Source organism: Hemitrygon akajei, chromosome 9 (genome assembly GCF_048418815.1).
Source record: "Hemitrygon akajei chromosome 9, sHemAka1.3, whole genome shotgun sequence".
NCBI lineage: Eukaryota > Metazoa > Chordata > Chondrichthyes > Myliobatiformes > Dasyatidae > Hemitrygon > Hemitrygon akajei.
This window is the reverse complement of record NC_133132.1, coordinates 28588949-28615668: the sequence shown is the minus strand read 5'-3', so window position 1 is coordinate 28615668 and position 26720 is coordinate 28588949. Positions and strand designations below refer to the sequence as shown.

The 26720-nt window shown below is 42.1% G+C and overlaps 1 protein-coding gene across 1 annotated transcript; it reads right to left on the bottom strand.

The window, feature by feature from the left end:
• Positions 1 to 18363: 18363 nt before the first annotated feature.
• Positions 18364 to 22599, bottom strand: LOC140732724 (immunoglobulin lambda-1 light chain-like). Its single transcript, XM_073055396.1, has 3 exons — positions 22487 to 22599; positions 22018 to 22362; positions 18364 to 18765 (listed from the first exon to the last, which is right to left on the bottom strand). The coding sequence occupies exons 1-3, from the start codon at positions 22533 to 22535 to the stop codon at positions 18443 to 18445; spliced, it is 717 nt and encodes a 238-aa protein (XP_072911497.1). The 5' UTR covers positions 22536 to 22599; the 3' UTR covers positions 18364 to 18442.
• Positions 22600 to 26720: the final 4121 nt, after the last annotated feature.

The following is a 26720-nucleotide window of genomic DNA, read 5'->3' as shown; positions in this document are numbered from 1 at the left end:
CAAGAGATGATGAAAAAAAATACGAGCAATTATTCATGGATCTGTTGGTTTGTTAATGAAGTACATTGAAGTCCAAGCCCCTTATCTGTATATTTGCAGAAAACTCAGTGCCAACCCGATGGAAAGAGGATGGAAAGATTTTGGAAAGCTTATTTTCCAACAGCTCGCTAATCACTCACTTTACTGAAGATATTCATAAGGAAAATTGAGAGAGGTATTGAATCGACCAGACTGCTTATTGCGTGTTGTGAATAATTAAAAGTGAATCAATTGGATTCAGCTGGTGCCGAGTGTAGTTCCCTATAAATTCTGCCAACCTTAAGTCAATATGGGGAACTATACTTACATGTAACCACAGGTATCTTATCCCATTTAATGTACATAGCGTGTTGCGGGGTCCCTACCTTAGAAGATGTAAGGCGTTTCGTGCCACCGCTAGCCTGCAGGTCACCTTAAGGTAATGTGTCGCAGCTGCTTAGCCCCGCGATTAATGTCACGTGAAGCAGGCGAGCAGGCAATGGATAGTCGTATGAGCAATTGGTGCATAGCAGAAGGCCTGGTTATGCGACCACTGACCACAGGCAGACAATCTCTGAAGAGTAGTGACAATGGCTGTGTTCAACCGACTTGAAAAGATACTGCCCAAGAGAAAGCAATGGCAACCTCTTCTGTAGAAAAATTGCGAAGTATAATCATGAGATAGATAGATAATGCCATGATCGCCCACAACATACAACAGTGCCCATAACGCTGTGTTTATATGAATAAAGCAGACCATCTCGAAGTGAATGTTTTAATTTTATTCGTCTCACAGATAAGGCAGAGCAGGGAAAAAAATTCTTCGGTCTTAATAATAGTCAAACCAACGAACATAGCAAATTACGAAGTATATAGGTTTGGGACATGAAGAGCTATTAGCAGAATAATGCGTTTTAGATCAAGTATTTAAGCCATGAGTGTTGTTATCCTATTTTTAGGGACGCCCCGCATTCCTCAGAGAATAGAAGAATAAACTCTACAGTTTTGTGTCATTTTCAGGGGCATAAGAAGAGAGGAATTTTAACACAATGAAATTGAAAGCGACAGTTAGAATAGATTATGCCAGGCATTCCGAGTTCCTCCAGCATTTTGAAGGTGGAACGAACCTGGGATATGGGGATATCTCTCAATTCCTGTCGGACCACAGAATTAGAATCTGACAACCAGCAGCTAACTAAATATCTCAAAGCAACACAGAATTTAAAGGACGATTTCCGAACCCAGTAGTTCATATCCTTTTCGCAACAAATTTTTGCATAAGAAAACGAGTCAGAGAACGTATTCCATCAATAGGTAAGTGGCAGAACTCTTTCCGAACTCTATCACAATCACTTGTCCGCTAATTCCAAACAGAAAACCGCTGAGATTTGTTGCTTGCAGCTTAAATCCATCGATATGCACATTAACAGAACACCGATGGGATTAACTTGAAGGCAACAGTTGCATTTAAACATTGAACACACAACTCGAATGGAAATCAGTACATCGTTGTTACCAAATGGAGCGAACAATTGCAAGTCTTCTATCATGTATTAGCATGATGAACAACAGAAACGACCGTTTCCCCGGAGCTTTGTTGCGCCTCACCATAGATTGCTGTGGTACAGGTGTCATAAACCCTGCGAACACTGAAAAAAACATACATGATGTGAATTCTATTTGTTGTTACAATAACATCAATCAAAATTGCTTGAAGGAACATTTAATCATTTGCATTAAATAATTTACATTTGCAGCAATCATCCAAGTAAATTATTGGATGTAGCCTATTATTTAGAGGCATTAACTGCTCCATAGGGTTGCATGGCTGGAACATCCCTCCTCAAATTTATATAATCGATATGTTCCCACAGTAATCGATACAGCAGGTTTCAGGTTATCTCCGAATAGTTAAACCACCTTGTTTTCTGACCTGGGAGTATTTGACAGAGTTGTGTGGAGGGTAATATAGTTTGCCTCTGATTTTTGAATTAATTTTCTGTGAAAGTTTCATGGTGCACGGAACAAGTTAGTGCACGAATTAGGTACAGAGCAAATCTCGTTGACTTTCTCCAATTATTATCTCCTGGAATTTGCAATAGTAAAATTCATATCTGTACTTTTTCCTTTCACACACTCCAAGGATACGAGTATGGTGAGTTAAAAACATATTCATTTCATTTACAATATCGCCGTAAACACTGGCAGGGCCAGGACAGCACGAGGTAGATCGAAAGAAAATCAGCTACACTGACCGTTAGTAGTAACAATCTTCAACAGAATACAGAAATACAGAATTTAGTTAAAGGGATCCATTGTTTCTATTCCAGGATCGGAATCGGCTTCTTCTTAGGAAATGAGACTTGGCAGGCGACTGGTGAGGACAGTTTGGAGCCAGTCACCATTATTTCATTAGGTTTTAAACGAGTTTTGAGAAAGAGACACAGATTGTTCTTAAGTTAAATGCCTAATTTTGAGCAAAGTAAAATTTGTCGGGATTAGACCGGAACTTACAAAGATCAATTCGGAAAAGATGTTAGCAGGCATAGTGAAGTTTGGCAAATCTTAACATTTGCAGCAATGTTAAATGTACCAAAGTTAAATGCCTATTTTTGAGCAAAGTAAAATTTGTTGGGATTAGACCGGAACTCACAAAGATCAATTCGGAAAAGATGTTAGCAGGCATAGTGAAGTTTGGCAAATCTTTTGAAAATGGGGGTACAGAGAATTCAGGGCCAATATAGCACTGAACGGCAAGGTAGGTAGGATTCAGAGGCCTTAATTAATAGAGGGAGATTGAAGTCTGCTGAACAGAAAGGAATAGCCCCCTGCGATGTAGCAGAAACTGTTGGGAAAAGAAGGACTGCTGGAGTCCAGTTAATGACGAAATCAGTAGCAAAAACGGGCATAAGACATCCTTGACAGGTAAGTTGATCATAAGAGATTCTTTAAATATATAAAAAACAAAAGAAGGAGCTGGGGAGAGAAAAGGTCCACTTTGGAATTAGTCTGATTGTCGAGACAAAGGAGGACCTAAATGAATGTTTCTATTCTACTTTAAAGAGGAAAAGTCATGGAAGTGCGCAAGCTCAATGAGGAGCAACTGATGCCCTGAAAGGTAACGATATTAAGCAAAATTAAGCAAAAGGGCTTCAGGATTTTAGATAATTGGGCTTTGTTCCAGGGAAGGTGGGATCTGTTCCGTAGGGACGGTTTACACCTTAATTGGAGTGGTACTAACATTCTTGCAGGGAAGTTTGCTAGTGCTTCTTGGGGGGGGGGGGGGGAGGTTTAAACTAAATTTGCAAGGGGCGGGGATCCAGAATGTGAGAGAGGATAGCGACAAGAAGAATAAAGGACAGGTGGGGACTACACGGTTCCAGAATATTAAGTGTGTAGTAGAGAAAGGTGAAGTGGAACAAGTGATGAGGAGGACACATGTACAGAGGGATGGTCTGACGGAACATGGAGTTAAATGTGCAAAAAGAATAAGTAAATTTAGGAAGGACAACAAAATTCTAGGGGGGTATAGCCCGATGGGAGTTCGGGGAGCTGGGTTAAGCACAATAGGCAGCGATTCAAACAGAGAGAGGAGAAATGGGCTAAAAATTCTATATCTGAATGCACGAAGTGTCAGAAATAAGGCGGATGAGCTTGAAGCTTAGGTGCGAATGGGTAACTATGATGTTGTTGGGATAACGGAGACGTGGCTGCAAGGAGATCAGACCTGGGAAATGAATGTACAAGGGTATACGTGCTATCGTAGGGACAGAAATGTGGGCAGAGGGGGTGAGGTGGCCCTGTTGGTGAGGAATGAGATTCAGTGCTTTGCAAGGGGGTGGGGGGGCATAGGATCAGGAGAAGTAGAGTCAGTGTGGATAGAACTGAGGAACAGTAAGGGCAAAAGGACCCTAATGGGTGTTGTCTACAGGCCACCAAACAGTAGCATGGATATTGGGTGCAAGTTGAATAGGGAGTTAACATTGGCATGTGGCAAAGGTAATGTCGCAGTAGTTATGGGGGATTTCAACATGCAGCTGAACTGGGAGAATCGGGTTGGTGCTGGACCCCAGGATAGGGAGTTTGTAGAGTGCCTACGGGATGCATTCTTGGAACAGCTTGTACGAGAGCCGACCAGGGACAAGGCTATTCTGGATTTAGTGTTCTGGATTTTATATTATCATAATATGATAAGTTTTTATCTGCCATTTGTGAAGGATAAGGGCAGCTCGGAGGTGTCAGTGTTGCAGTTGAACAGGGGAAACTATGGAGCCATGAGGGAGGAGCTGGCCAAAGTTGACTGGACGGATATCCTAGCAGAAAAGACAGTGGAACAGCAATGGCAGGTATTCTTGGAATAATGCACAAGGTGCAAAATCAGTTCATCCCCCGGAGAATGAAGGATTCAAAGGGGGGAAAGGGGCCACAGTGGTTGACAAAGGAAGTCAGAGATTGCATAGCATTAACAAAAAGGAAGTATGACAGGTGAGTGGGAGGACAGATGATTGGGAAGTTTTTTAGGAACAACTGAATTTAACTAAAAAGGCAATACGGGGAGAAAAGATGAGGTACGAACGCAAGCTAGCCAGGAATATAAAGGAGGATAGCAAAAGCTTTTTTAGGTATGTGAAGAGAAAGAAGATAGTTAGGAACAATGTTGGGCCCTTGAAGAATGAATTGGGTGAAATTGTTATGGGAAACAGAGAAATGGCAGAAGAATTTAATAAGTACTTTAGATCAGTCTTCACTAAGGAAGACACAAGCAATCTCCCAGATGTATGGATGGGCCAAGGACATAGGGTAACATAGGAAATGAAACGGTGATGAGTAGACTGATGGGACTGAAGGCTGACAAATCCCCAGGTCCAGATGGTCTGCATCCTAGGGTACTAAAGGAGGTGGCCCTGGAAATTGGTAATCATTTTCCAATGTTCCTTAGATTCAGGATCAGTTCCTGAGGATTGGAGAATGGCTAATGTTATGCCACTTTTTAAGAAAGGAGGGAGGGAGAAAACAGAGAACTATCGACCTGTCAGCCTGACATCGGTGGTGATGAAGATGCTAGAGTCCATTATTAAAGATGAAATAGTGGCATATCTAGATAGCAGTAATAGGATTGGGCCGAGCCAGCATAGATTTACCAAGGGTAAATCATGCTTGACTAATCTATTGGAGCTTTTCGAGGATGTAACCAGGAAGTTAGACGGGGGAATAACCAGTGGATGTAGTGTGCCTCGATTTTCAAAAGGCATTTGATAAGATCCCACACAAGAGATTGGTGGGTAAAATCAAAGCTCATGGCATTGGGGGGAAGACATTGACATAGATAGAAAACTGGTTTGCAGATAGAAAGCAAAAGGGTGGCGGTGAATGGGTGTTTCTCGGAATGGCAGGTGGTGACTAGTGGGGTGCCACAGGGCTCGGTATTGGGACCACAGCTGTTTACGATTTACGTCAACGATTTAGATGATGGCATTGAGAATAACATCAACAAATTTGCTGATGATACTAAGCTGAGTGGCAGTGTGACATGTGATGAGGATGTTAGGAGAATTCAAGGTGACTTGGATAGGCTGGGTGAGTGGGCAGATACTTGGCAGATGACGTTTAATGTGAATAAGTGTGAGGTTATCCACTTTGGGAGTAAGAACAGGAAGGCAGATTATTATCTGAACGGTGTAGAGTTAGGTAAGGGAGAAATACAAAGCGATCTAGGAGTCCTTGTTCATCAGTCACTGAAGGTGAATGAGCAAGTGCAGCAGGCAGTGAAGAAGGCTAATGGAATGTTGGCCTTTATTACAAAGGGAATTGAGTAGAAGAGCAAGGAAATCCTCTTGCATTTGCACAGGGCCCTGGTGAGACCACACATGGAGTATTGTGTACAGTTTTGGTCTCCAGGGTTAAGGAAGGACATCCTGGCTGTAGAGAAAGTGCAGCGTAGATTCACGAGGTTAATTCCTGGGATGTCTGGACTGTCTTACGCAGAGAGGTTAGAGAGACTGGGCTTGTACACGTTGGAATTAATGAGATTGAAAGGGGATCCGATTGAAACATATAAGATTATTAAGGGATTGGACAATATAGAGGCAGGATATATGTTCCAGATGCTGGGAGAGTCCAGTACCAGAGGGCATGGTTTGAGAATAAGGGGTAGGTCATTTAGGACAGAGTTAAGGAAAAACTTCTTCTCTCAGAGAGTTGTGGGGGTCTGGAATTCACTGCCTCGGAAGGTAGTGGAGGTCAATTCTCTGGATACTTTCAAGAAGGAGCTAGATAGGTATCTTATGGATAGGGGAATCAAGGGATATGGGGACAAGGCAGGAACCGGGTATTGATAGTAGATGATCAGCCATGATCTCAAAATGGCAGTGTAGGCTCGAAGGGCCGAATGGTCTACTTCTGCGCCTATTGTCTATTGTCTAAAATCGTTGTTTCTGTTTTTGAAGAGGATAACGGTGAATAAATCCCGGGAGCCTGCTCTCTGTATCACAAGACGTGCAGCAAACCTGAGTGCAGTTTGCTGGATCCTTTGCAGAGACTTTTGTGTCTTTGTTAACCACAGGTGTGCAAGATAATAGGTTGTACAAGATAACGAGAGGCATTGATCATGTGGATAGTCAGAGGCTTTTGCCCAGGGCTAAAATGGCTAGCACGAGAGGGCACAGTTTTAAGGGGCTTGGAAGTAGGTACAGAGGAGTTGTCAGGGGTAGGCGTTTTTGAAAAAGAGAGTGGTGAGTGCCTGCCGGCGGCGGTAATGAAAGCGGAAACAATAGGGTTTTTTTAAAGAGACTCCTGGACAGGTACATGGAGCTTAGAAAAATAAAGGGCTAAGGGTAAGCTTATGTAGTTCTAAGGTAAGGATATGGTCAGCAAAGTTTTGCGGGCCGAAGTGCCTGTACTGTGCTGTAGGTTTTCAATGTCTCTATGTTTCTAGGTGTTCTTTGGAAACCTTAAAGTTAGCTGATGTTGTCTCTTTATTTAAGCGAAACTTTAAGGATAAGCTGCGGAATTACAACCTGGCGAGTCCAGCATTTGTGATGGGAAAGTTACTGCAGGTAATTCTGCGAGACAGGATCTATATGCACATGGAAAGGCAAGGAATGTTAAGGAACAGTAAAGTGGTTTCGTTCGTCAGAAGGCACGGATCCCGAATTTACATGGCTGTTTTGAGGATGTCACCGTAATGGTTAATGTGGGCATGGTAGTAGTTTATCACATGGAATGGACGTCTTGAACTATAATGAACCACTGGGATATTCTGGGATTGCTTTCCTTTAATGCACGTAGGCTGGTATTGACATTATAGAAGTTTATTAAATAGTCGCGTGAAAATATAGCGTGAAAGGTCAAAGTGCATTTCCCGTTGACACGGCTCCTTAAACTTGAGTGGATGGGCTTAAGGTGAGAGGGGAATATCAAAGGGGACCTTTGGATAAGTGTTCATCGCAAAGGTGGTGAGATGTGGAAATACCTGCCAGAGGAAGTGAGAGGCGCAGCAACAATTTCAAGGTTTAAAATCCGCTTGGAGATATACAGGGATAGGAAATGTTTAAAGCGATACAGGGAAAATGCAGGTGATTGGGTCCAGCTCACGAAAACTCCTTATTCGGTATGGCTGAAGTGCGTCCAAGAATTCGGGAATTGATCGCAATGTAGTTGTAAAGGCGTTTATCGATCCGATACTACGTTGGTCGTTTCGAGCAGATGGAGCTCGTTAGCCATGTTTGGCAGCTCTTCTCGGAGAAGGAACACTCAGATCTCAAACCTCCGATGCCTTGCGACTATACCAACACATGGGGAAAGGCTCGGAGAAACCCCGGTATCCCGGTTCAATTAGTGAAAACCCATGCAGCAGAGCGATCTCCAGTCTTCTTGTATAGTGAAGCATCTAGATGACGACATCTCTCTGTGAAACTGGTAGTTGATGTGCAACTGGCAATCCACATTAAAATAAATATTAGGTCATGTTAATAAATAAATAAATATATTCGAATTGTAACTGCAACCGCGCTGCCAATTCGGGTACCGGAAGGTCTGAGTAATTGCACTGCAGCTAGTTAATTGATTTAAAAAAAAAAGTTATAAGTATTGTCCAGAGGAATGATCTCCCTCGCTCCTGTTTCTCTTGAAAATAACGCTCCCAAAAGTCCTGTACTGTCACCACACCTACGTAATGCCGATTGTTTGACACGCATTCGGCACCGTTCTACAATGTCAGTCCACGTTTTCCAACCATCTTCAGTGTGGGACCTGAACCCGCAACTTGCCATTTGAGAGGCCGCAGGTCAAACCACCAAGTAATAAATGACTGACTGACGATTTGTTATCGTTCTTTAATATGGACATTTCTTTGTCACTCCAGGTGGAAATTGTCTGCCCTTCGATTGCAGTTCTTCCACCCGAGATTGAAGGACAGATTGTGACTCTGATGTGACTAGTCAACAACTATCCTCTTAGACAGGTGGAGGTGTCTGAGAAATGGACCGCAATGTCGTGGCTGGTGTCCAGACAACCTGAGCCGTCCGGGATACCCACCGGACCTACATCCTCAACTGTTACCTCACGCCGACCGCCTCCCAGTGGAATTCACAAGAAAAGTGCACTTGTGAGGTTCCACGATTGATTCCCTTCTATTTGCAAGCGGCTTTCCTACAGTCGTACTTTACATTATGGCGGAATAAAACATTTTCACTTTGTAAATGTAACCCGGAATATTTTGCTACAGAAAATAAAAATATATTCTTCTTGCGTGTCAGCGGTTGAATTAAACCAGCGGAGGGGCAGCTGATATCGTGCCCTGACGGTATTGGTTATTAACCATGAAACTGGGAAGAGGAATAGGGCATTTTGTCCCCATAGCGCGTCTAGATATTCATCAAGTACTGGTTGGTATTTGATCTCAGCAACATGTTCCTGCCCTTTTCCTTAATATTGAGAAATCTGTGATCTTATGAATGAATTTAATGACGATGCCTCCAAAGGCTGGAGAATAACACCATCGACAGCACATTGAGTGCGTGTGGTTGAGTGGGGTGCAGCCTGTGCGAAGCTGCCGTTTCTGGGAACATGACGGAACGCCCCTGAGTCAGAATTCCGGCAGAAGGCCCTTCTCACATCTGTTCCTAGATGCAAACGCCTGATCTGAGACTGGAGCAATGGTTGTGGACTCCTCATCTAGGAAAGAATCTTCTCTTCATTGAGTATGTTAAGATCTGTTAGAATTTTAATTTTCATCGAGATTTCCACTCATTCTCGTAAATATCTAGAGAAAAGAGGGCCAGACTACGCAATTTCTTCACAAGTGGTGATTCTGCAACTAATCTATCAATACCTGATGAAATCCCTCAATGTTTTGGATGAAATCTCCATCCCTACATTGGGCCAGATGGCCTAATCCTTGGCCTATGTCTTATGGTCTTTTTATGTAGCCAAGGCTGGACGACGCAATGACGTCACCATTCGTGTACGCAAATTCTCTCAGGAGAAACGGTTAAATAACATTTGTTTCCCCTGTGGTCCGTTGTTCTGGCATTTCGGCTTTCAGGAAGCCGATGGCCAGTTATCTTTAATACATTACCGAATGCCCCGCCATTAAAGTAATTGACACGTTAGTAAGATATATTAAAATTGGAGCATGATATTAAAGACTTAAACTAAAGTTGTAATTAAAATTAGTTCCTGAAACAACAAAGAATCGAATAATTAAAATAATAAATTAAAATAAACCATATTTGAACAGTTTATATTTCTCTTTATACAACTCATGTTTACCCTCCACCCCACAGACAATGGTGCCTCCAATGTTTTGAAGAGGTGAATCTGGCCAGGATACAAGGCACAATCCAGTGTAATGTTGGGCGACGTCCTTTCGGTTCTGCTGCAGGTTCTTGCAGCTCTGTATTTTAGTTCATTAGAAAGTGTAAGTGGTTGAAGTATAGAGGTCTGGGAGGCCACAGAGAACAAAGTAAATGTCCGGATAGGATGAATGGAAAACGAATGGCTCACCTCATCAATAGAAAGGTGGTGAATCACAGGTTTTTATTTATTTCGAGATACAGCACGGAACAGGCGCTCCCGCTCCAACGAGCCACACCGTCAAGCAGCCTACCTGTTTAAAACTAGCCTAATCCCGGGAGAATTTACGATGATCAATTAATCTAGTAACGGGAACGTTTTTGAACTGTGGGAGGGAACCGGAGCACCAGGAAGAACCCCACGCGGTTCATGGGAAGAACGATCAAACTCCTACACGCAACGCCAGAAGTGAAGTCCGAGCTATTGCTGTAGTGTTGCACTAACCGTTATGCTAACCCGATGCCCGGGAGCCACGGGCAAGGAAAGGTATAAGTGAATACAAGTGCTTAGATTATGCAAGGTCACGGGGATAAATAAGAATTCATTCGCGGATCTTCCTCAAGATTAGCATTTCTCTTCATTGCATAAATACAAATAGTGTGTCGTCGAAAAAAATGAACCTCAATTCATTGCGAAATGCCGAAGGGCATGCTCGGAACAGTGAAGGTGCTTAAACTTAAACACAGAAAATGTAGGGAATACTCTGCAGGGCAGGAAGCCTCTGTGTAAGAAGAGCCATTGCTGACAAATCAATTCATCAGATATACTGATGGCTGGTGGGGGATCAGAAACACAAACTCTGTTTCTTTTTCCACAGATGCTGCTTGAACCGCGTCTCCAGCATGTATGGTTTTGCTTTAGATTTCTAACATCTAACGTTCATTGTCGTACCAATATGACGTGTAAATCACTGAAGGTGCAAAGCAATATTACATGTATGCAAGATCGAAAAAAGGAAGCCATCATCTCAAGATAATATAGTACTGACTGTATAAATACGTCAGGACATTTCGAGTTTAAGAAGAAGGAGGTGTTCGGCCTCCTAATGAGTATTAAGGTAGATCGGTCCCCAGGGCCAGATGGGAGTTACCGTTGTATCTTGAAGGAGTCAGGAAACGAGATTGCTGGGGCCTTGACCAGTATCTTCGTGGCCTTTAGCCATAGGCGAGGTCCCAAAGGAACGACGAGTGACTAATGACGCACCTCTATATCCGAAGGGAACAAGGGGAAATCCTCGGAACTATAGACCAGAGAGTTCACGTCAGTTGTAAGAAATTGCGGGAGAAAATACTTCGGGATAGGATATATGAGCATTTGGAAATTTACACCCTAACGAGGGAAAGCCAACAAGGCTTTGTACGTTGCAGGTCGTGCCTTGCCAACTACGAGTTTTTTACAAGATTACGAGAGAGATTGATGAGCGTAGGGCTGTGGATGTTGGTTACATGGATTTTTATTTTTTTTAAAATTTTTATTTATTTATTAAATTTTAGAAAATTACAGGAATAAAAGAGATGATGAAATAGTGAGAAATAGTGGATTTTTGTAAGGCTTTTGACAAAGTCCCTCTCTGGAAACTAATCCTTAAGATTACGAAGTATGTAGTCCGTGGCGAATTGTCTCTTTGTATTCAGAAACTACTTGCGCATTGACGACAGGGGGTAGTGGTTGAAGGGACCCATTCTAGCCGGAGACTGTTATTTAGTAGAGTTACGCAGGGGTCTGAGCTGCGACTTTTGTTGTTTGTGATGTATATAAATGACCTGAAGTCTAACAATTGTACTTTTAAGGAGCATAAGAGAACACTGAAGAAGCAAATTAGGATGGCTGAAAGAGGGCATGAGCTTGCTCTGGTAGACAAAGCATAGGAAATCCCAAGAGTTTCTACATGTATATTGCGAGTAGAAGGATAGCAAGTGACTAGTTTCCGATTAGAGCGGCCATGAAGTTGAAAGAGATTAGTGAGATCACAATTGGATTTTTTATATCTGTATTTACTCGAGAGACGGACACAGTGTGAGGCAAAACAGTAGTGTGTTCATGGACTTAAAAGGATTAGAGAGGAGGAGGTGCTTACAGTTTTGAGACAACGTAGGGTGGATATATCCCCAGGAGCTGAAGAAGTGTTCTCGGACCTTGTGGGAGGCTAGTGCAAAAAGTTCAGGGGACCCAGCAAGCATTTTAAAATGTCCTTAGCCTCAGCTGAGGGTAGCCAATTTTGTTCCGTTGTTCATGGGCTCTCCAAGAATAAAATTGGCAATTATAGGCAGGTGAGCCTGACGTTAGTTGTAGGCAGGTTATTGCACTGGATTCTAGGGGATTAGGTTTATAGACATTTGGAGAAAAACAGAGTCTAATTATGAATAATCAACATGGATGTGCACGAGGTGGGTCATGTCTAACCAATTATTTAGAGATTTTCGAGAACGTTATCAAGAGGTTTGATGACGGAAAGACAATGGAAATTGCCTACATGGACTATAGCAAGGCCGATGACAAAGGCTCCATATGGGAGGTTGTGATGTAGGTTAGGTTGCTTGTCATTCAGTATCGGGTAGTAAACTGGATCAGATATTGGCTGCGCTGGAAAAGCCAGAGAGTAGTAGTCGATGTTTGCCTCTCTGAGTGGAGGTTTGTGTCTGGTGGTGTATCTCAGGGATGGGTGTTATGTCCGTTGTTGTTTGTCATCTATATCAACGATCCGAATCATAATGTTGTAATCTAGGTAATTAAATTTGTGGATAACAGCAAGGTCGGGGACGTAGTGAACGACGAGTAAGGTCATTGAACCTTGCAGTGGGATCTGAAGCAGCTGGAAAAACAGGCTGAAAACGTCAGATGGTGATTATTCAACATAAATTGAGGACAAACTAGGTTGGACTTACACGATGAGCTGCAGGGCACTTAGGAGTACGGTAGAACAGAAGGAATGCCGATACGTAATTTCTTCATAGTGGCGTCGTAGTTAAGTAGCTCCGTAAAAAGAGGTTTTGGCATATTGGCCTTCGTAGATCAAAGTAAATATTGAGTACAAGAGTTTGGAAGAAACCTTGAAGTTGTATAAGATTTTTGCGAAGCCTTATTTGGTGAATTGTATATAGTCCTAGTCACCTGCCTATAGGAACACTAGAACACTAGTGCACAGTACACTACAGCACAGTAAAGGCCCTTCAGCCCTCGATGTTGTGCCGACCCATATATTCCTTTAAAAAAGTACTAAATCCACACTACCCCGTAACCCTCTATTTTTCTTTCATCCATGTGCCTGTCGAAGAGTCTCGTAAATACTCCTAATGTTTTAGCCTCTACCACCATCCCTGCCAATTCATTCCAGGCACCCACAACCCTCTGTATAAAAATTACTCCTGATATCTCTCCTAAACTTCATTCCTTTAACTTTGTACATATGCGCTCTGGTGTTTGCTATTCGTGACCTGGGAAACAGGTACTGGCTATCCACCCTATCTATGCCTCTCATAATCTTGTACACCTCTATTAAATCCCCTCTCAACTTTATACGCTCCAAGGAGAAAAGTCCCAGCTCTGCTAATCTTGCCTCATAAGACTTGTTTTCCAATCCTTGCAACTTCTTGGTAAATCTCCTCAGCATCCTCTCCATAGCTTCCACATGTTTCCTATAATGAGGTAACCAGAACTGAACACAATACTCTATGTGTGGTCTCACCAGAGATTTGTAGTGTTGCAACATGACATCTCTCCTCTTGAATGTAACCCCTCTCTACTCTTGAATTCAACCCCCGTGTTAATGCAGCCTAACATCCCATAAGCCTCCTTAACTATCCTATCAACCTGTGCAGCAGCCTTGAGGGATGTATAGAATTGAACCCCAAGGTCCCTCTGTTCATTCACACTCTTAAGTGGTCGACCATTAACCCTGTAATTAGGCTTCTGGTTTATCTTTCCAAAATGCATCACCTCACACTTATCCGGATTGAACTCCATCTGCAACTTTTCTGCCCAACTCTGCATCCTGTCTATATCCTCTTGTAGCCTTCGACAACCTACAGCTCCATCCACAACTCCTCCAACCTTCGTGTCATCCGCAAACTTACTCACCCATCCTTCCGCCTCTTCATTCAGGTCATTTATAAAAATCACAAAGAGCAGGGGTCCCAGGACGTATCCTTGTGGCAGTCCACTAGTCACCGACCTCCAGGCAGAATACTTTTATTTAACTACTACCCTCTGCTTTCTTCCTGTAAGCCCTTTTTAAATCCAAATAGCCAAGGTTCCACTGATCCCATGCCTCATGACTTTCTGGATGAGTCTCTCCTGGGGGACCTTGTCAAATGCCTTGCTAAATTTTGCTAATGATACTAAGCTGGGTGGCCGTGTGACATGTGATGAGGATGTTGGGAGAATTCAGGGTGACTTGGATAGGCTGGGTGAGTGGGCAGATACTTGGTAGATGACGTTTAATGATGTGAATAAGTGTGAGGTTATCCACTGGGAGTAAGAAGAGGAAGGCAGATTATTATCTGAACGGTGTAGAGTTAGGTAAGGGAGAAATACAAAGAGATCTAGGAGTCCTTGTTCATCAATCACTGAAGGTGAATGAGCAAGTGCAGCAGGCAGTGAAGAAGGCTAATGAAATGTTGGCCTTTATTACAAAGAGAATTGAGTACAAGAGCAAGGAAATCCTCTTGCATTTGTACAGAGCCCTGGTGAGAACACACCTGGAGTATTGTGTATCGTTTTGGTCTCCAGGGTTAAGGAAGGACATCCTGGCTGTAGAGGAAGTGCAGCGTAGATTCACGAGGTTAATTCCTGGGATGTCTGGACTGTCTGACGCAGAGGGATTAGAGAGACTGGGCTTGTACACGCTGGAATTAAGGAGATTGAGAGGGGATCTGATTGCAACATATAAAATTATTAAGGGATCGGACAAGATAGAGGCAGGAAATATGTTCCAGATGCTGGGAGAGTCCAGTACCAGAGGGCATGGTTTGAGAATAAGGGGTAGGTCATTTAGGACAGAGTTAATGAAAAACCTCTTCTCCCAGAGAGTTGTGGGGGTCTGGAATGCACTGCCCCGGAAGGCAGTGGAGGCCAATTCTCTAGATGCTTTCAAGAAGGAGCTAGATAGGTATCTTCTGGATAGGGGAATCAAGGGATATGGGGACAAGGCAGGAACCGGGTATTGATAGTAGATGATCAACCATGATCTCAAAATGGCGGTTCAGGCTCGAAGGGCCGAATGGTCTTCTTCTGCACCTATTGCCTATTGTCTAAAATCCATGTAGACCTCATCTACCGCCCTACCCTCATCAATTTCTTTAGTTACCTCTTCAAAAAACTCAATTAGGGTCGTGAAGCACGACTTTCCCTTCACAAAGCCATGTTGACTATCCTTGAGTAGACTGCACTTCTCCAAATGCTCGTAGATCCTATCCTTAAGAATCTTTTCCAATAATTTGCAGACCAATGACGTAAGGCTCACTGGTCTATAGTTCCGAGGATTCTCCCTATTACCTTTTTTAAACAAGGGAACTACATTTGCCATTCCCTAGTCTTCCGGGACCTCCCCTGCAGCCAAAGAGGATTCAAAGATCATAGCTACTGCTCCAGCGATCTCTTCTCTCACTTTCAACAGCAACCTGAGGTATATAACGTCCGGCCCTATCTACCTCGATATTTTTCAGAAGATACAGCACTTCTTCATCCTTAATTTCCACATTGTCCAGCACACAGGCCTATTCTATTTCGACCTCACTCCGATCAAAGTCGTTTTCACTTGTGAATGTTGAAGCAAAGTATTCATTTAGGGCTCCCCAACCTCTTCGGCCCTCAGGCACATGTTACCTTCTTTATCCTTCTGAAGGCCCCGCCTTCATTCTTGCAATCCTTCTGTTCTTCACATACGCATAGAATGCCTTGGGGTTCTCCTTAATCCTACATGCCAAGGCCTTCTCATTCACCCTTGAAGTTCTCCTAAGTCCTCTCCTAAGCTCCTTACTGGCTATCCCAATTTTCTCATGAGTCCCCTACCCCCAGTTCCTGCTTTTTATATCTAACATATGCTTCTTTCTTCCTCTTGAGGAGTTGCCTCACGTGTTTCGTCATTCACGGTTCCCTTTTCCTACCATTTTCACCATATCTCAGTGGGACAAACCTATCCTGAACCCAGCAGAAGTGGTCCCTAAACTTCCTGCACATTACTTCTATGCTTTCACCCTTGAACATCTCTTTTCAATTTACTCTCGCTAGTTCCTGCCTCATCCCTTCATAATTAGACCATCCACAGTTCAGCACTTTCCCATTTTGTCTGCTTTTACCCTTTTCCATAGCTATGCTGAAGTTAAGGGAGTTGTGGTCACTCTCACCAAAATGCTCCCGCACCTAGAGGTCTGCCACTTGACCAGATTCAATACCCAGAACTAGATCAAGTATGGCTTCTCCTCTTCAAACACCAGGACATCTGCAGATGCTGGAAATTCAAGCAACACACACAAAATGCTGGTGGAACACAGCAGGCCAGGCAGCAGGAGAAGCACTGTCGACGTTTCGAGCCGAGATCCTTCGTCACGACAACGGTCTCGGCCCGAAACGTTGACTGCTCGTTTCCAAAGATGTTGCCCGACCTGCTGAGTTCCTCCAGCTTGTTGTACGTGTTGATTTGACCACAGCATCTGCAGTGTGCTTTGAGTTGTCTACATTTATGTTTTGTCCCCTGTCTGTCCTTCCTCACCAACTCAGAACACATAGCATCATGCCCTTGTCCTTCTCCCCTAATCTCTGCACTTACACTATAATTCCCACTCCCTAGCTAAACTACAAGCTGTTGTAGTTAAACACTCCTCAACAGCTGTAGCAAACCCGCCCGCCAGGAGATCGGTCGCTTTCCAGTGCAGGCCCTTTCTTTTGTACAAGTCAGACTTTCCCCAGAAGAGATCACAATACGATGTCAATAATATTGAAAGAGTGCAGAGAAAATTTACAAGGATTTTACTGACACTGAACCTGAATTATAGGGAGAGCTTGAATAGGTTTTGACTCCATTAGCTGCAGCAAAGGAGAATGATTGGTGATTTGATGGAGACATACAAAATTATGAGATGTATAGACAATGTAAATGCAAGCTGGGCTTTTCCACTAAAATTGCGTGAAATTAGAACTAGAGATCATGGATTAAAGATGAAATGATTAAATGAAGCATGAGGGGAAAGTCTTTACTCCGGCCGTAGTGGGAGTATGGAACGAGCTGCAGGCGAAACGATTGGGTCCGGGTTCAATTTCAACATTCATGAGCAATATAGATAGGCACATGGATGGGAGTATATGGAAGAGAAAGCCCTGGTGACTAGTCTGCGTAATAGTTCGGCTAGATGGGCTGAAGAGCCTGCTTCTGTGCAGTAGTGGTCTATAACAGGATCTATACGTTTCGGAAGCTTTAAAGTACTGGCTGCAATAGTTTCAATTTAGGTTCCGGTGGGCATGAACAGTTCATATATTTCACTGGAATTCGAAACGAAAAACCTGGTCACCACGGTTATTATTCAAAATATTAAAATGCCCCTTCGGTTTGAATGATTTTAAAACTGTGATTTTTAAAATAAAGATCTAATGTAGAATGACTATTTCAGCAAGTTCAAGTTGTGGACATACGAAGGAATAACTGGAGCAAGCTGACCAGATCTCCGGTCTCCGGTTTCTGTCATGTCTCGACTCCCTCGAATCTCTTAAAGATCTTTCGATCTCAATCTACTTGGGTATCGATAAAATTTCTAAGGAAACTAAGGATTAAATGTGCATCGAGAGAAAAATGTTATCTTTTTTCTTTAGTCCTCAATACCCAAACCTATTATCCGAACACTACAACTTTCAGCTCTCCACAGAAAACAAGCGGGACTCGGCTCGAATTTAACTTGCCTGCTAACAAAGATTTTTAGATGTTTCAATAACATTACCTCCCTTTCATCTATATGCCATAGAAAATAGGCCGTATACATTTGTTCGCATAAACTCGCACTTATTCTAGAAGCAAAATCTGCTGCATTTCACGCAATATGAGGATCGTCCCAGACCCACTATTTTCGCCCGTTCTATATTCATCAATCGTCCTCGGTTGAATGTGTTCCTTCATGACAAATGACTGTGTGTCTGTGTGTACACGTGTGTGCGCTTTCATATCTCTTCCTTTTACATCAAGGTAATATCATTAAAGAGAAATTTAAAATATATTTCTGCTTCATTCGGAACTCGAAAGAAAAGTCATGAAAACATGTTGCATATCAGACTGGATCGTTAATCTTATTGGGTAGCTGTGGTCGAAATTATCAGCAGTCTGGCAAGAACCAAGAATGCCATCGTCAGATTACGGTCATTTGCTGAACATCTGGGAATGACTTTAACTGAGACTAATTAACATTGGAGCTTGATTTAAGAATTATACTCATTTAATAGAATGGCATTTAAACCTGACAAAACTTAAATGACGAAGCTGAACGCAAATACTGAACTGCAAAAGAATAATGTTTTAAAGCTATTTTAATGAAGGAAAAGACGGATAAAATAAGCTTTTCATCTTTATTAAGTTTGAAATATAGTTTTAGATACAGCTGGATCTCTCGATCGTTGCTACAAACGGGTTTGCTAGAGCCTCGTGTTTAACCACGCAGGAGTAACGCTCGTGTGAGCTCCATTCTGAGGCTGGCAGAGTCAGGTAACTGCTCACACTGAACGTGTTGTCCGTGTCCTGAAGGACAGGGCTCGTCTCAACGCCATCGCTTTTCGTACGTCTGTCCACGGTCCATTCAATGCCCACAGCTCCCGGATTAAAACGGCTCACCAAACACACCAGTGTCGCTGTGCCCTTTCCCGTAATTTCTTCTGTTGAAGGCCGGAGGACGGTGACAGCGGGGGTCCGAGGATCTGTTTAAAACAAGGTGCCAGTTTAGTATAGGTTGAGTAACTGTTTCTGTTAAAACATCCCTCTTGTTTAAAATGCATTTGGTATTTCATGTATTCCTTCATCGTAATGAACAAATATTTCTTTTTCGTTTTCCGATTTCAATCTGTTAAATTAGACGTGAAAAAATTACCACCTAAAATCTCCCGTGATATTTGTTTTTTTGCGACACTGGGGCACAATATGTATAGTGGGGTAAAATGAATGATTTCGGCTGGTGTTGTAATCGGCATTGAATGAATGAATGAAATTAATTTATTTTGGTCGGTGCAAACGTAACAAAAAGCATCATTTATAACGATGATTTCATAGGAGAAAATTACAACAAAAACATAGATATTCTTTAAAACAGGCCAAAAGGGTACAGCTTATTACGCCTACCCCTCTTACTTACACAACAACATATCTGGTGTCAATCATCACATCAAAAAAAACATAATCTTTTTACACAAAATCCAGTTCCAAATATCGTATACTTATATTGCTTCCATTCCTTTTAAATTTCTAAGTTTCCACCGTTTCTACTTCTACCTTAGACACTTTCACTTCATTCAAATCTTCCGTCATCAAGACAAGAGGCAGAAGTCTAATACATGTTTTGCTTAAAATCTGGGATTAGTACACGGGGCTCTCAACCTCTTTATGTCATAGACCCCTACTATTAGCAGAGAGATGTGCAGACCCGAGGTTGGGAACCCCTTGAATAGTGTATTTACTTCGTCTTAGCCATCGGAATACAGAGTTTGCTTTACGCAATATAAAATTACAGACTGCCTGTATAGTAAATCACTTTTGGACAGTTTAATATACATGTTGAAAGATTATTTTTCCACTTAAAGTAAATAATTCAAATCTGGTTTGTGCAGGGTAGCGGATCTTTTCCTTACACTCACCACTGTCGAAACCACTTTCTTACAATATTCACGACCTAGGTGGTAAAGAGAGGGAATACAACTGTGTTCATCTAATATCGTTCAGAACTACGGCTCAACGTGGTTTACTTTCATAGTTTTAAGTAATTTCTCGTGCAAAGTTGAAAAGCTCGCTGTCCTGTGTTTGCATTTTTAGTGTAATGAGAACTATAATGATAGATTACTTTCACTGATTTACTTCCCGTTATGCCGCTGTCGTTCAGGGCAGTAATAAAGATCCTCAATCTATGTCTACAGAATGAATCGCACACAGATAGAGAGGAATGTTTCATTGCTATTTCCGTAACAAACTTTGACCTGCCAGGGTTGTTATCCCTGAGATGAACTCCCTGGATGGCGTAAGGATCACTCTTAGTCTGGCCTCTGCCCTTTGACCTGCTGGGCATGGTTGACACTATCAAAAAGCAAAGCACAAGGCCATGACAATCGCCAACATAGCTCTCCGGGTCAATCAGCCACGCATGTCTTCAAACCCTACGATAAGGTGGTCCTTTTGGAAATTGATTTCCACATGGTGACCCAAGAGCATCACGATTTTAAATTGTCAAATTTCAGTATCACAATTGGCAGAAAAGTCTGTCTGCCATGTTTGCACATATTGACTTTCCAATGTAAGAAAGAAATAATACCAACAGTTGAAAACATAAAATACTAAAAGGCGTCTGCTAATAACTATATAACCATATAACAATTACACATAAACAGGCCATCACAGCATTTCTAGTCCGTGCCAAACGCTTACTCTCATCGAATCCCAACCACCTGCACTCAGCATATAAACCTCCATTCCTTTCCTGTCCATATACCTATCCAATACGACATATCGAACCTGCCTCCATCACCTTTACTGGAAGCTCGTTCCACACTGCTACCACTCTCTAAGTAAAGAAGTTCCCCCTCCTGTTAACCCTAAATTTTTGCCCCTTAACTCTCAACTCATGTCCTCTTGTTTGAAACTCCCCTACTCTCAATGGAAAAATCCTATCCACGTCAAGTCTATCTGTCCCCCTCATAATTTTAAATACCTCTATCAAGACCTCCCTCAAACTTCTACGCTCCAAAGAATAAAGACCTAACTTGTTCAACCTTTCTCTGTAACTTAGGTGCTGAAACATAGGTAACATTCCAGTAACTCTGCTCTGTACTCTCTCTATTTTGTTGATATCTTTCCTATAATTGGGTGACCAGAACTGTACACAATCCGCCAAATTTGGCCTCTCCAATGCCTTGTACAATTTTAGCATTACATCCCAACTCCTATACTCACTGCTCTGATTTATAAAGGCCAGCATAATAAAGATTGAGAATTTCCATTCTAATATCTGCGAGCCACTCTTCGAAGCCCGTTCTGGTCTAAAACGGTGCAAGTTTGTTTCAAATTCCATTCAGATTCAAATTTAACTCTATACAGCAAAACACTGAAGGTTGGTTTCAAAATCCCTTGGCGGTTTAATATAAAGATTTGACGGCTCAAACTGGCGATGAAAAAAAAAATAGGACAATGATTAATCTAGCAGTTAGTCGTCTCAGTGACATCTCAATGAGTTTCCTTGTAATTAATGGACTAATTGATCCGTTGTTTTTGATATTCTGTTTCTCTAGGCACCTCAAGAATTTGCATTAACTGCCTTGTTCATCATTATCTAGGTCTCTGATGGCAAATATGGTACCAGTTTTCTTATTTTTTCGAAGAATGTAAAGAGACACACGAACAACTTGACCAAGGTGGCGAATGATTTAAAAAAACTCATATTTTCAGCGTGTCGGAGATAACTAGATACTGAGGAAAATTTCAGAAAGATTCTAGCTTATTGCAATGGATCCAACCGCCTTCATCATCTATCTTTCTTCGTCTATGCAAGTTTGTGATTTTTGAAGAACCCTCCAGGGTCCAGTGATCTGTAGCTAGCAGATAGCTTAAGGTTCTGACGGGCATCAGCCCAAAATGGTGTCATCAGCAAAGGTGCATCCACCAACTGATGCAATTAAAATTCGGGAATTTAGGATTATACTTATAAACTAACGATAGAAATAATTCTGCACCTGGTTTAGCAATTAGCATTTCGGCTTCTACAAAGCCAGCTCAAACTAAAGAAACAACAGAGCGGCATTTGGCGGTTCGGCCGCGCGAGTTCAATTAAATTATCAAAGGATCGTTACTCGTGGCTGGATATTTGAAAAGATCCACCATTTGTTTCGAAGCCACCCTTAGACGACACAGTTTTAATTATTGTTCACGTAAGTACCAAAAGGCAAAGCGCATTGAATTGATATTTTACTTACTGCCAATTCCCAGCCTCGTTCCTTTGCCGAAGATTAAAGCATTTTTCCAGACAGCACAGTAGTAGTCTGCCGCATCCTCCGACTGGACGCTCGATATTGTCAATGTTGCCGTGTCGCCGGATACTGAGCCGCCGAAACGGTTCGGAACTCCCGAGCCTCTGTTAATGCTGCTCCCCGAATAATAGTAGAACAGATACCGAGGAACTTTTCCGGGAATCTGCTGGTACCAGGCGACATTGTTACTTCCTAAAGAGGATCCAGACAAGGTGCAGGGTATTTGGACGGTCTGCCCCAGAGATGTGGATTTCGAAGGTAGTTGATTCATTGCAACTTCTGCGTTGATATCTGGAAACATTCAGAGGGAAGGAAAAATGTGCCGAGATTAATATTCGAGTAATACCAGAAGTGCGAGAAGAATGTCATTGAATAGTATTTCAGATTCAATATAATATCCATAGAAAATACTCACAAATTGCAGTGAACACCAGAGTACTGACCACACGAACCCAGCAAGACATTGTAATTAATTGAGTGAAGCTCACACAAGGTGCAGCGAGTAAGTGGCGTCTCAACTTTTCAGCTCGCTTATGAATCCTGTGACGAGCTGGCACTGCGCGTTCCCTATTTATGCAAATCAGTTCAAACAGAATGGCACATTGACACCAATCACAAGTTGACAATTTTTTTCCGGTGTCAAATTAATTTCAAGTTGTTAGCCAGATAAGCATTTGGTCTCGAGTTGTGTATTTCGCTAATATATGTTAGATAAAGAACTTCTCCTCTCGTCCCTTCAGTTGCACGCTATATTAAAAATACGCAAACTCACTCCATTACTAAAGATGGCGTGTCCGAGATTTGTGAAAGGAAGAGATGATAAATAAAGTAGTGGCAACTATTAACGGATCTGTCGGATTGTTAATGAAGTCCAAGCCACTTATCTGTATATTTTTAGAAAACTCAGTACCGACTTGTAAAGAGCTTGGAAAGATTATGGAAGGCTTATTTTTCAGCAGCTCCCTAATCACTCTACTTTACTGAAGATATTCAGATGGAAAATTGAGAGAGATATTGAATCGAGCAGACCGCTTATTGCGTGTTGTGAATAATTAAAAGTGAATCAATTGGATTCAGCTGTTGCCGAGGGTAGTTCACTATAAATTCTGCCAAACTTAAGTTAATATGGGGAACTATATTTACATGTAACCACAGGTGCCTTAGCCCATTTGATGTACATAGCGTGTGGCAAGGTGAAGATACGTCTCTGCCTAAGGAGATGTAAGGCGTCCACCACTAGCCTGCAGGACACCGTAAGGTAATGTGTCACAGCTGCTTAGCCCCGCGATCAATGTCACGTGAAGCAGGCGAGCAGGCAGTGTAAGGTCGTATGAGCAACTAGTGTACAGCAGAAGGCCTGGTTATGCGACCACTGACCACAGGCAGACAATCACTGAAGAGTATTGACAATGGCTGTGTTCAACCGACTTGAAAAGATACTGCCTGGGAGAAAGCAATGGCAACCAGTTCTGCAGAAAAATTGCACAGTATAATCTTGAGATAGATCGCCCACGTCATACAACGGTGCCCATTATGCTGATGATGTGTTTATAGGAATTAAGCAGACACCCTGGAAGTGAATGTTTTAATTTTATTCGTCTCACAGATCAGGCAGAACAGTGAAAAATTCTTCGGTCGTAATAATAGTCAAACCAACGAACATGGCAAATTACGAAGTATAGAGGTTTGGGACATGAAGAGCTATTAGAAGAATAATGCATTTTAGATCAAGTATTTAAGCCATGAATGTTGTTATCCTGTTTTCAGAGACTTCCCTCATTCCTCAGAGAATAGAAGAATAAACTGTACAGTTTTGTGTCATTTTCAGGGGCATAAAAAGAGACGAATTTTAACACAATGGAATTGAACGCGACAGTTAGAATAGAGTATGCCAGGCATTCCGAGTTCGTCCAGCATTTTGAAGGTGGAGCGAACCTGGGATATGGGGATATCTCTCAATTCCTGTCGGAGCACAGAATTAGAATCTGACAATCAGCAGCTAACCAAATATCTCAAAGCAACACAGAATTTAAAGGACGATTTCTGAACCCAGAAATTCATGTCCTCTTTGCAATAGATTTTTACATAAGAAGACGAGTCAGTGAAATTCTATCAATAGGTAAGTGGCAGAACTCTTTCCGAATAATATACAGAATCGCCATCACGTGTCCGCTAATTCCAAAGAGAAAACCACTGAGATATGTTGCTTGCAGCTTAAATCCATTTATATGCAAATTAACGAAGCACCGAATGAGATTAACTTGAAGAAAACAGCTGCATTTAAACCTTGAGCACACAACTCTAATGGAAATAAGTACATCGATGTTACCAAATGGTGCGAACAACTGCAAGTCTTCTATCATGTATTAACATGATGAACAACAGAAACGACCATTTCCGCAGAGCTTTGTTGCGCCTCACCATAGATTGCTGTGGTTTAGGTGTCATAAAACCTGCGAACGTGGAAAAAACATACATGATGTGAATTCTATTTGTTGTTACAATAACATTAATCAAAATTGCCTGAGGGAACATTTAATCATTTGCATTAAACTAATTTACATTTGCAGCAATCATCCAAGTAAAGTACTGGATTTGGGCTATTATTTGGGGATAGTAACTGCTGCATAGGTTTGCATGGCTGGAACATCCCTCCTCAACTTTATATAATCGATATGTTTCCACAGTAATCGATGCAGCAGGTTTCAGGTTATCTCCCAATAGCTAAATCGCGCTTTTTCTGACCTGAGAGTATTTGACAGAGTTGTGTGGAGGGTAATATAGTTTGTATCTGATTCTTGAGTTAATTTTCTGTGAATGATTCATGGTGCACGGATCAAGTTAGTGCACGAATTAGGTACAGAGCAAATCTCCTTTACTTTCTCTAATTATTATCTCCTCGAATTTGCAATAGTATAATTCATATCTGTACTTTTTCCTTTCACACACTCCAAGGATACGAGTATGGTGAGTTAAAAACATATTCCTTTCACTTACAATATCGCCGTAAACACTGGCAGGGCCAGGACAGCACGAGGTAGATCGAAAGAAAATCAGCTACACTGCCCGTTAGTAGTAACAATCTTCAACAGAATACAGAAATACAGAATTTAGTTAAAGGGATCCATTGTTTCTATTCCAGGATCGGAATCGACTTCCTCTTAGGAAATGAGACTTGGGAAGCGACTGGTGGTGTCGGTTTGGAGCCAGTCACCATAATTCCATTAGATTTTAAAGGAGTTTTGAGAAAGAGACACAGCTAGTTCTCTAGTTAAAGGCCTAAATTTGAGCAAAGTAAAATTTGATGGGATTAGACCGGAACTCTCAAAGATCAATTTGGAGAAGCTGTTAGCAGGCATAGTGAAGTTTGGCAAGTTGGAAGCTTTTGAAAATGGGATACAGAGAATTCAGGGGCAATATAGCAGTGAACGGCAAGGTAGGTAGTATTCAGGAGCCCTAATTAATGGAGGGAAATTGAAGTCTCCTGAACAGAAAGGAATAGCCGTCTGGGATGTAGCAAAAACTGTTCGGAAACCGAGGACTGCTGGCGTCCAGTTAATGACGAAATCAGTAGCGAAAACGGGCATAAGACATCCTTGACAGGTAAGTTGATCATAAGAGATTCTTTAAATATATAAAAAACAAAAGAAGGAGCTGGGGAGAGAAAAGTTCCACTTTGGAATTAGTTTGATTGTCGAGACAAAGGAGGACCAAAATGAAAGCTTCCATTCTACTTTAAAGAGGAAAAGTCATGGAAGCGGGCAAGCTCAGGGACGAGAAGACTGATGCCCTGAAAGGTAATGATATTAAGCAAAATCGATGTTTCTGTTTTTGAAGAGGATAACGGTAAAGACATCCCTGGATCTTGCTCTCTGTATCCCAAAACGTGTAGCAAGCTTGGGTGCAGTTTGCTAGATCTTTTGCAGAGACTTTTGTGCGTTTGTTAACCACAGGTGTGCAAGGTAATGAGAAGCTGTACAAGATAACGAGAGGCATTGACCATGTGGATATCAGAGGCTTTTTCCCAGGGCTAAAATGGCTAGCACGAGAGGGCACACTTTTAAGGGGCTTGGAAGTAGGTACAAAGGAGATGTCAGGGGTAGGTTTTTTTTACACAGAGAGTGGTGAGTGCGTGGAATGGCCTGCCGGCTGCGGTGATGCAAGCGGAAATGATAGTGTTTTTAAAGATACACCTGGACAGGAACATTGAGCTTAGAAAAACAGAGGATAATGGGTAGGCCTATGTAGTCCTAAGGTATTCAGCACATGTTCAGCACAGTTTTGTGGGCCTAAGTGCCTGTACTGTGCTGTAGCTTTTCTATGCCTCTACGTTTCTAGATGTGGTTTGGAAGCCTAAAAGTTAGCTGATGTTGCCTCTTTATTTAAGCGAAACTTTAAGGATAAGCTACGGAATTACAGCCTGGCGAGCCCAACATTAGTGGTGGGAACGTTACTGCCGCTAATTCTGCGAGACAGGATGATCTATATGCACATGGAAAGGCAAGGAATGCTTAGGAACAGTAAAGTGGTTTAGTGCGTCAGAAGACACGGAACCTGAATTTACATTCGGATGTTTTGAAGATCTCACCGAAACGGTTGATGTGGACATGGTAGTAGTTTACCACATGGAATGGACGTCTTGAATTATA

What these genes read in the sequence shown, in the direction of transcription:
- LOC140732724 (XM_073055396.1), bottom strand. Translation starts at nt 22,535, where the DNA reads ATGTCTTGCTGGGTTCGTGTGGTCAGTACTCTGGTGTTCACTGCAATT. An exon ending in TCTGGTGTTCACTGCAATTT is followed by an intron (nt 22,363 to 22,486) that starts GTGAGTATTTTC and finishes GAATGTTTCCAG; the next exon opens with ATATCAACGCAGAAGTTGCA. An exon ending in AACGAGGCTGGGAATTGGCA is followed by an intron (nt 18,766 to 22,017) that starts GTAAGTAAAATA and finishes TGTTTTAAACAG; the next exon opens with ATCCTCGGACCCCCGCTGTC.